The 9,228-nt window shown below is 50.2% G+C and overlaps 1 protein-coding gene across 2 annotated transcripts; it reads left to right on the forward strand.

The window, feature by feature from the left end:
- The first annotated feature begins 426 nt into the window (after positions 1 to 426).
- Positions 427 to 8,893, forward strand: PARK7 (Parkinsonism associated deglycase). 2 transcript variants are annotated; one of them, XM_077458365.1, is made up of 6 exons: positions 427 to 593; positions 1,931 to 2,032; positions 4,315 to 4,374; positions 4,663 to 4,732; positions 5,626 to 5,712; positions 8,169 to 8,893. In XM_077458365.1, exons 1-6 carry the CDS (start codon positions 504 to 506, stop codon positions 8,327 to 8,329), a joined length of 570 nt encoding a protein of 189 aa, XP_077314491.1. In that variant the 5' UTR covers positions 427 to 503; the 3' UTR covers positions 8,330 to 8,893. The 2 variants fall into 2 exon arrangements, with proteins under 2 accessions (XP_077314491.1, XP_077314492.1); XM_077458366.1 differs by lacking the exon at positions 5,626 to 5,712.
- Positions 8,894 to 9,228: the final 335 nt, after the last annotated feature.

Here is a 9,228-nt window from a genome sequence, read left to right on the forward strand (position 1 = left end):
GTGTAGAGCGCACGTGTAATACATAAAGAAGCCACTAGATGGCGGTGTAGAGCGCACGTGTAATATATAGGGAAAACCACTAGATGGCGGTGTAGAGCGCACGTGTAATACATAGACAAGCCACTAGATGGAGCGCACGTGTAATACATAAAGAAGCCACTAGATGTCGGTGTAGAGCGCACGTGTAATACATAGAGAAGCCACTAGATGTCGGTGTAGAGCGCACGTGTAATAAATAGAGAAGCCACTAGATAGAGCGCACATGTAATACATAAAGAAGCCACTAGATGGCGGTGTAGAGCGCACGTGTAATACATAGAGAAGCCACTAGGTGTCGGTGTAGAGCGCACGTGTAATACATAGAGAAGCCACTAGATGTCGGTGTAGAGCGCAGTGATGAAGTTTGTCCTGTGCAGGGCCCTGTCCTCTGGCCATAAAGGGGGGTGTTGGAGGGGGGGAGGGGTTCTCTCTGACATTTCACTTTTGCAGATTCTCCCAGCAACATGTCCTGTAAGAGAGCTCTGGTGATCCTCGCTAAGGGAGCGGAGGAGATGGAGACTGTGATCCCTACTGATCTGATGAGGAGGGCTGGGGTGAGTATTGCAGAGGAGCAATGCAGAGAGTATGCATCACCCAGAAATCTGCCCCCTCCCCCCCTCCAGTATACTGAGAATTGCAACATTGTTGCCAAATCTCAGGATACAAACTACCAATCAGTAGAATGTATCCCCTCCCCCCGGACAGATTGCATGAGAATACAATACACAACATCACCCAAAACTTCCCTCTGACCCTCGTCTAGATCTGAACCCTCCCCTCCCCCCGGTATATACCTCTTCTGGATCCACCATACAGATCGTTGCTCTTTGTGACCCCCCCAAACCTCGGGATACGAGCCGATTTCATCTCTCACTCCCTCAGCGGACCTCACTAAACCCCGATAGATGATCGATAAACCATCAATCAGCTCAAAGCTGTTTGAAAAAAAATAAATAAATAATTGATCCTGCCAGAAATGCGGGCAGAAGCGCCGTGCCCTCTGCAGGGTGACACTGAATTCTGCTCCCTCCCCCCTATATACAGAGCTCCGATGTGGCGGCTGCTTTGGTTTTTCTTTGTAGGGTGACAACGCTGATTGTACTGCATGTATAGAGGAGCAGCGTTGTCACCCTAGACCAGAACTACAGAACACCCCCCCCCCCCCAACCCATCCATAACACAGGGAGGCGCTCTGTTATCACACACCTCCATATCCAGGGAGGGGCTCGGGTGTGATTGGATCCTGTTCTGAAGCCATCGCTGCTCCCCACCAATCAGAACAGGACGAGGCATCCCCCACCCTGTATATGTGCAGCTGTGGGGGCGGGGAATACTTCAGCTGCTTATAATTGGTGGGGAGCAGCGGTGGCATCAGACCGGGATCCAATCACACCCGAGCTTCTCCCTGGATATGGAGGTGTGATAACAGAACACCTCCCTGTGTTATGGAGGGGGTGTTCTGTAGTTCTGGTCTATGGTGACAATGGATGGGGGGGGGGGGTGTTCTGTTCTATGGTGACAATGGATGTGGGAGGTGTTCTGTAGTTCTGTTCTAGGGTGACAACGCTGCTCCTCTATACATGCAGTGCAATCAGCGTTGTCACCCTACAAAGAAAAACCAAAGCAGCCGCCACATTGGACCTCTGTGTATAGGGGGTGTGCGCTTCTGGGGGGAGTCCTCCTTTATTGTACAAAATGTTTTTATTAAACAATAAAGACCAATCAGCACACTCGGGGGGAGGGGCACGGGGCCAATCTGGATCCTTACTGGAGGAACTGGGATTTGTATGAAGGTATATATATATATATATATATATATATATATACTCCGGGGGTATATAATATCTCTGGGATATAATGAAGATGATACAATGTGACGTTTTCTCTCCAGATCTCGGTGACGGTCGCCGGTCTGACAGGCAAAGAACCCGTCCAGTGCAGCCGAGACGTCCTCATCTGTCCGGACAGCAGCCTAGAGGAGGCGCGCAAACAGGTAACCCCGCCCCTTTTACCAAGCTCCTCCCAGATCTGTGTTGTGGGAGGAGAATTGTGTGCTTCTATTGAAGGGCTGAGAGACGTGAGGGGCGTGTCAGTCTGGGGGGTTCTGGACCTTGTGAAGCTCCTCCTTCAGGTATAAGGTTCCTTTACATTCCTGCACGTCCCTATTGATCCCCCCCACCCCCGTCTTTCCATTATTGGTTCCTGTACCCCCCTCCCCCCCTCCCCCCAGTTTCCCTGGAGGTCCCTGACCCTCCTGCCTGGCAGAGTTCAGACACGTTCCGGGTAGTGCCAACACTTGTCTGGCTCCTCCCACATTCCTGACCCCCCCCACAGGGACAGAGGTTCCTACATGCCCCTATTGATTCCCCCACCCCGTCCTTTCTGCTGTTGGTTCCTGAATTCCCCCAGAGGTTCCTGCACTCTTCTAGATGATGCACACTGAGCCCCCCCCTCCCCTCCCCCACGTTCCTGCGCACTTGCAGATTCTTGCACCCTGTAGAGGTTCCTGCACCTTTCTTGATGGTGGATGTTGAGTCCTCCTGCCCAGCGGAGGTCGGGCACTTCTGGTGGCGCTGATCCATGCCGGGCTCCTCCTGCGTACACTTGGTACTTAATAACCTCCCTGGAGGTTCCTGCACCCCCCCCCCCCCGGTCCATGGCCCCCACGTGGCAATTTCTGGATGTTCAGCCCCCCTGTGTGGCAGAATTCAGACACTTCCTGGTGATGATGATGCTTGCCTGGCTCCTCCCACTTCCTGTTTCCCAGGACTGCTGCCTATCATAGTAATTGGCCAAGAAGAATGTATTGTGTGGCGTGTGGTGGGTACGGGGCGAACGCCAACTCTACCGGGAAGTGTTGGTGATTTTTCTCCCAGTTCAATGGGACTGAAATCTGCTACTATTGTCCCCACCCCTCCCCCGACTATTGTCCCTCCGCCACACAAATGGCCCCCCCAACACACATTGTACAGACCTGGCCCTCTATTGTCCCCATCGGGGGAACCCGCCCTGAGAATGCCAAGTCGACGTTGCTGGGGGACACACAGACAAGAAGTGGGGCGCAAAGAGGCTGCAGGAGATTAGCAGGACAGAGATGGGACAAAGCCAATCCCTGGGACAAGAACACTTCTTTGTATTGGGCTCCCCCTCGGCACATTAAGGGTTAAATGGTCACCTATGTCAGTTTTACCTACCCGGTCCTCCCCTCCCCCAGCACTCTTACACCCCCCTGCAGTGATGGACTCACATCTGATGTGGGGGGAGGGATCTGTGACGGAGGGACGGGGGGGGAGGGGGGGTGATCGTCGTCTATGATGGCCGAATACTGCAGATGGAAAGGTCAGAATTCCTGGCACCGTCCCGCAACCTCCCTCCCCCCCCCCCCCCCCCTCGGTCTAATTCGGGACGCCGATTCTTTCCTCTGCAGTTTAAAGAGCCAATAAATGGAGGCGGCTTCAGATGTCGCCAACTATGGAGGGCGTCGTCTTCCTTTACTTTCATTTTTTTTTTTTTTAGTAAAGTCCAGAAAATTATCAAATGAAATTCTATTTGGTCTCCTCCCGGTGTCGGATCCGAAGTCAGGTGATAAAGTGACACAAACCCGATTGGTTACTCTGTAGATGGTTTTGGCTATCTGGCCGCTTCCTCTGCCTGGTCACCGCCCCCTCCCCCCCGCTATCGGGCCGCTTGCTGGGCACCGCCCCCTCCCCCCCGCTATCGGGCCGCTTGCTGGGCACCGCCCCCCCCCCCACTATCAGGCCTCTGCCTGAGCACCGCCCCCCCCCCACTATCAGGCCTCTGCCTGAGCACCGCCCCCCCCCCACTATCAGGCCTCTGCCTGAGCACCGCCCCCCCCCCACTATCAGGCCTCTGCCTGGGCACCCCTGCTGTATATCTGTGGTGTGAGATCTCGGGCACTGCTGGTCTCTGAAGATTTGTGGTGATGTCATTAGTCTGCTGGTCACTGTTCTTGTTGGACATGAAGCAAAGCCCCGCCTCTTCCAAGATGGCCGCCTCCATACAGACACAGTGAAGAACCGGACATGGTAGGTCAGGGATTGGGGGAGGGGATCTGCAGGGAGAACACGAGCAATGCCGTCTGGCTGCCATTTTTTTTTTTTTTTTTTGGCCACCACTTCCACACTACAGGCCTCTAAATTATGTTTGTATGTAATCGGGTGGTAAAAGGTCGCCCCCTATCTATGAACACGTGAAATGGAGCGGCTGTGTGGGGGCGGAATGTCGGGTTCTGATTGGTCGGTTTTTCTATTTCAGGGTCCGTATGATGTGGTGGTTCTTCCTGGAGGGAATCTCGGAGCTCAGAACTTGTCCGAGGTGAGAATGTCTTCATAGAGCCGATTCGCCCCTCAATGTGCGTTCCGTGAAGGCGGGGCACTGGAAACCGCGTGTGTGCCGGTAACACGCCGCTGTCGTCACCGAGAGCCATGACTGGGGGGGGGGGGGGGGTCGGTCGGTATGATGGGGGGGGGGGGGGGTCGGTCGGTGTGGGGGGGGAGGTTGGTATGACGGGGGGTGGGGGGAGGTCGGTATGACGGGGGGTGGGGGGAGGTCGGTATGGCGGGGGGTCGGTCGGTATAACGATCGCTGATTTGTCTTCCGCAGTCTCCGGCGGTGAAGGAAGTGTTGCAGGAACAAGATGGGAGGAAAGCTCTGATCGCCGCCATATGTGCCGGTATGGAAATGTATTTCTCTTTCTCTCTTTCCACATCAGTGTGCTCTGCGCTCTACTTCTAATACTGCGACTTCCGTCTCTCATAGACTGCAGGGATCACATCGCTCTCCCCTCATCCATTCACAGAACACCTTTGTATTCTGTTGTGAGGAAACATGGGGGGGTAAATTCCCCCTCATCCATTCATGTAAAGTCAGAGTGAATGATGTGATCCCCGCAGTCATGGGTGTCTGCAGCAGGGGGGGCAAGGGGGGTCAAGTGCCCCCCCCCCGAAAGTATTATTGAACCTTTTTACTTTGTAGTCCTTTCACTGCCTCTTAAACAGAATCATGTGACCAGAATCTGCAGAGCCGGCAGCAGCACAAGTGAGAATCTTGCAGAAAATCTCAAGAGACATTTGGTTTCCCTTTTCTCCTGGGTGAGGGGCATAAACCGGGAATTGGGGCAATAAAGTAATGTGCCGCCTCCTAGCTTTATTTATCGAAATTTTATAGATTTTTTTTATATAAAAGGAATGTAAAAGTTATAGAACTGAATCTAGAAGTTTATATTTGAATTAGAACTTTATATCTCTACATTCCTCTCTGGGCAAGTCACCCGCCGACCCTCCTAGCACTGCTATGGTGACATTTGGTGCTGGGGGGTAACTCTGGTATACATGAAAGTCTTCAGTCGATATAACAGCGTGCCGCTCCCTGTCCCCCAACCTCGCCCGGTGGGGGCCCCTAAACCCCCCCCCCCCAACCTTGCCCCGGTGGCGCTCCCTCTCCCCCCCCCCCCAACTTTGTTGGCCCCGATGGCGGCTCCTCTTCATTTGTAGCAATCGTTCTCTCTGAAGTGAAACATTGACCTTTTTATACAGGGATTTACATGGACTTCTTGTTGTTCTCCAGGCCCCACCGCCCTCCTGGCACACGGAATTGGATTCGGAAAAAGTGTCACCACCCACCCCCTGGCCAAGGACAAGATGATGGTTGGAGGTAATTATTGATCACTGGTGATTCGGAGATTCTCTCTCCTCTACAGCAAATAAAATTGGGTTTAGCTTGAGGGAGTGCGGCGGACTGGAAACTTCCTCATCCCAAATGATTTGTATTTTGCTCGGATTACAAGTGAAGTCAATTTATTTATCACAGACTACCACACAGCGCCCCCTACCTGTAGTGTGGGGTTTCTCTTTTGTATATTTTGTCACCTAGTTAAACAAATGTTACAATGACACAAACATAACCTGAGGAAGAACCGAATGCAAATATCATTTTTTATTTTTTATTTTTTTTTTACCTCTAAATCAGCAGAACTCACTTACCTCGGGTGAGATCGGTGTTCACAATTCACCGATCGGAGACCGGGCAAATTTGGCGTCCATGGGAGAGAATTCCGAGGCCAAAGTCACCGCTGAACAAAGAACACAAAGACTCATCTCACATTTACCAAAAACCTCGGCATCACCCCCGAGACTTTTGGGAAAATATTCTGTAGACTGATGAGAGAAAAGTTGAACTTTTCGGAAGGTGCGCGTCCCGCTAACCGGGCGTCTGGCATAAAGCGAACTCCGTGTTTCATAAAAACATCATCCCAACAGTCAAGTGCTTGATTGCAGTCATGGGGGGGGGTGCACCCAACCAGTTGTTAGGTTTAGGGGGCAATTACTTTTTCACACAGGGCCAGGCAGGTTTGAGCAGGCTTTTTTTTTTTTTTTTTTTTTTTTTCTCTCCTTGGGTTATCTTTATGAATCCTTTTAAGTGTGACAAATGAGCAAAAAGTAAAAAAATATCAGAAGGGGGGCAAAATACTTTTCAGTGCTGTTGGCTTCCCTCTTACCCCCCCCCCCCCCCCAAATTGCTGCGGGGGCTGTTGCAGGATGGAGAGCGGGGCAAGGGGCTTATCAATATGTATTGCCAGCCCCTTCCTCTTCTAAATGCGCACGCTCACTGTGTCCATTCATATTTGATGCATAGTAGACGGTGTTTTCTATGCTTGTTTGTGAATGAACAGGAAGCCTCAGCACTTCCCTCTCATTCACTCAGGGCCGGGACAAGTGGAGGGCAGAAGGGGCGCAGTGTATATTGTAGAGATGGGGGCGCCGCAAGTTCCTTCTGCTATAAGGCTGACAGGAGTAGTGAGAGCGACATCACTACTACTGTCAACCCAGTGCTGGAAGCAGCAAGGAGGAGGAGAGAGCAGGGAGGAGGTGCAGGCTGTGCTTTCTCCCCCCTCCTCCCCATAAGCTCGCACATAACGGAGGGGGAAGCAATTTGGCACCATGCCCTGGGCACTGGATGGTCTTGTCCCAGCACTGCCCAGTGCAGCGGAGGCTGCAGAGAAGTGTTTGTGTGTGTGTGAGCTTTGGGGTGCCCCACCCCTAATGTAATAGTCTGCACACACCTTTTGACTCCCAGCATGTCTTCGTGGTGTGGGAGGAAGCCCACGCAGGCGCAGAGAGAACGTGCAAACTCCATGCAGGTAGCGCCGTGGTTGGGATTCAAACCAATGACCCCGGTGCTGGCGGGCAGAAGTGCTGACCACATAGCCACTGTAATTTGCATATTGCAGATCTCTCATCACTTCGATATGAAAGAAAATTGTTGTTGGTTGTGTCCTCATGGGGGTGCCACATCTGAGGTATCTAAACACAAGAAAACTACCCCAAGTGGACTTCAAAGGCCCCATCATTTATAAAAAGCATTTTTTTTTATTTTTTTTAACATAAGTGACAAAGTAAAAACCGATCTGAGATGAAATGATTTGTACAAAAATCACCAGATTGACACTGATGATCACCGGGAGATTTGGGAGGATCTCTCTGGTGATTTTGTACAACTCTTGTAATCATTTCATCTCAGATCGGTTTTTACTTTGTCACTTATGTTCAAAAAATTTTTTTTTTATAAAAGTTTATTATCATCACTTTGATGTGTAACAGCGGAGGATGAAGTGGAATATGACTGTAAAGTGCCTGGAAAAAGCCTCATCTGCAATCCTGAGAGCTCTCACACGGGGGAGCTGTGCTGGCGGGACAATTTAAAAAAAAGTCCTGCAAGCAGCATCTTTGTGGCGCTTTAGGAGCGCTGTATACACCCCTCCTAAAACGCCCCTGCCCATTGAAATCAATGGGCACCGCCTCAGCAGTGGTGCTTTTAACCCTTTTATTCGGTCGCTAGTGGGGTGTGAAAAGCGCCCAAAAAAACGGAGCTAAAATGATCAGCGCTTTGCGTCCGCGCTGGCAGTGTGACAGGGCTCTAACAGTAGGAGCAATAGGAGTACAGGGTGTGGAGTTCTGCTCTTTCACAGCCTGTCCAAATGCCCCCCCCCCCCCCCAGGATGTGAGGGTCACATGGGGGGGGGGGGGCATTTGGTGGGTTTGACTCGTGCAAATTAAATAAAAATAAAATTGACATTTTATAATTTTTTTTTTTTTTTCTTTCCCCTCCAGATCACTACAAATACTCTGAGAATCGGGTGGAGAAGGACGGGCACATCCTCACCAGTCGCGGTCCCGGCACCAGCTTTGAGTTTGGTTTGGCCATTGTGGAATATTTGGTGGGGAAGGAGACGGCGGATCAGGTGAAGGCCCCTCTGGTCCTCAAGGACTGAGACCGCCGCCCGTCCCCCCCTCCCTCCCCCAATCGCTGGTTCTAGGTTAGATTCAGAAACCAAAAACTTTCATCGATCGACTTTCACATCTCATCCTGGGGAGACGTTCGGCCTCAAGTATGAAAGAACCAAATTCTCATCCAGCTGGAAAGGCTTAAAATCCGGCTTCAGACAAAAATGTCTTTTATATTTCTTTTGGACTGAAGTTCTTATTTCGGTGACCCCTCTGTAGGGATTTTCCCTTCTTCCTGTGACCGCGATATAAGAAAAGGGGCGTGTCCATCACCTGGACCGCAATGAAGGGAAAACGACACATCTTATCCCTCACAGAATCCAGAGCCCCTCCCCGTTCTATGCAAAACGGAAAAAAAAAACATTTTTTGATTGGCTGAAGTTGGACTTTAAACTTCCCCCCCCCCCCCCCCCTCCCATACGTTAGAAAAATTTCCTTCCTAGAAGATCCGTTTTTCCTCCTCAGAGAATCAATCGAATTGCACTTAAATGAAAGCACTTAATATCTGTGATGTTTCTTCTCAGATTTAAAATAAAAAGTCTTGAAAAGAATTGATGCGTCTTCTCTATGCAATGGAGGCAGATGGTGGCCGATCTCCTCTCCGGATAGGAGCAGTGGGAGGAGCTATGCAAATATAAAAATGCTTTGATGGATGTTCCTAGGCAGGATGTATTTTTTTTTTTTAATTGAAAATGTATACTATTTTTTTTATTTTATTTTTTTATTTTTTTCGCATAAAAAAAATACAAAAAACGTAACATTCCACTCTGTACTGCGACACAGCGCTTATTCTTACTCTTATTATTAATAATAATAAAATAGTTATTATTTAATAAATAAAATAATTAGTTATTTAATATATATTATTATTCTTATTATTAACCAC

This window comes from Lithobates pipiens, unplaced genomic scaffold, assembly GCF_037356315.1.
Source record: "Lithobates pipiens isolate NorthernLeopardFrog02 unplaced genomic scaffold, aLitPip1_a1.2 Scaffold_27, whole genome shotgun sequence".
In the NCBI taxonomy this organism is placed as follows: Eukaryota; Metazoa; Chordata; class Amphibia; order Anura; family Ranidae; genus Lithobates; species Lithobates pipiens.

Coding starts and splice junctions, on each gene's coding strand:
- PARK7 (XM_077458365.1), top strand. CDS start 504: ATGTCCTGTAAGAGAGCTCTGGTGATCCTCGCTAAGGGAGCGGAGGAG. Junction 594..1,930: donor ATCTGATGAGGAGGGCTGGG/GTGAGTATTGCA, acceptor TTTTCTCTCCAG/ATCTCGGTGACGGTCGCCGG. Junction 4,375..4,662: donor GAGCTCAGAACTTGTCCGAG/GTGAGAATGTCT, acceptor TGTCTTCCGCAG/TCTCCGGCGGTGAAGGAAGT.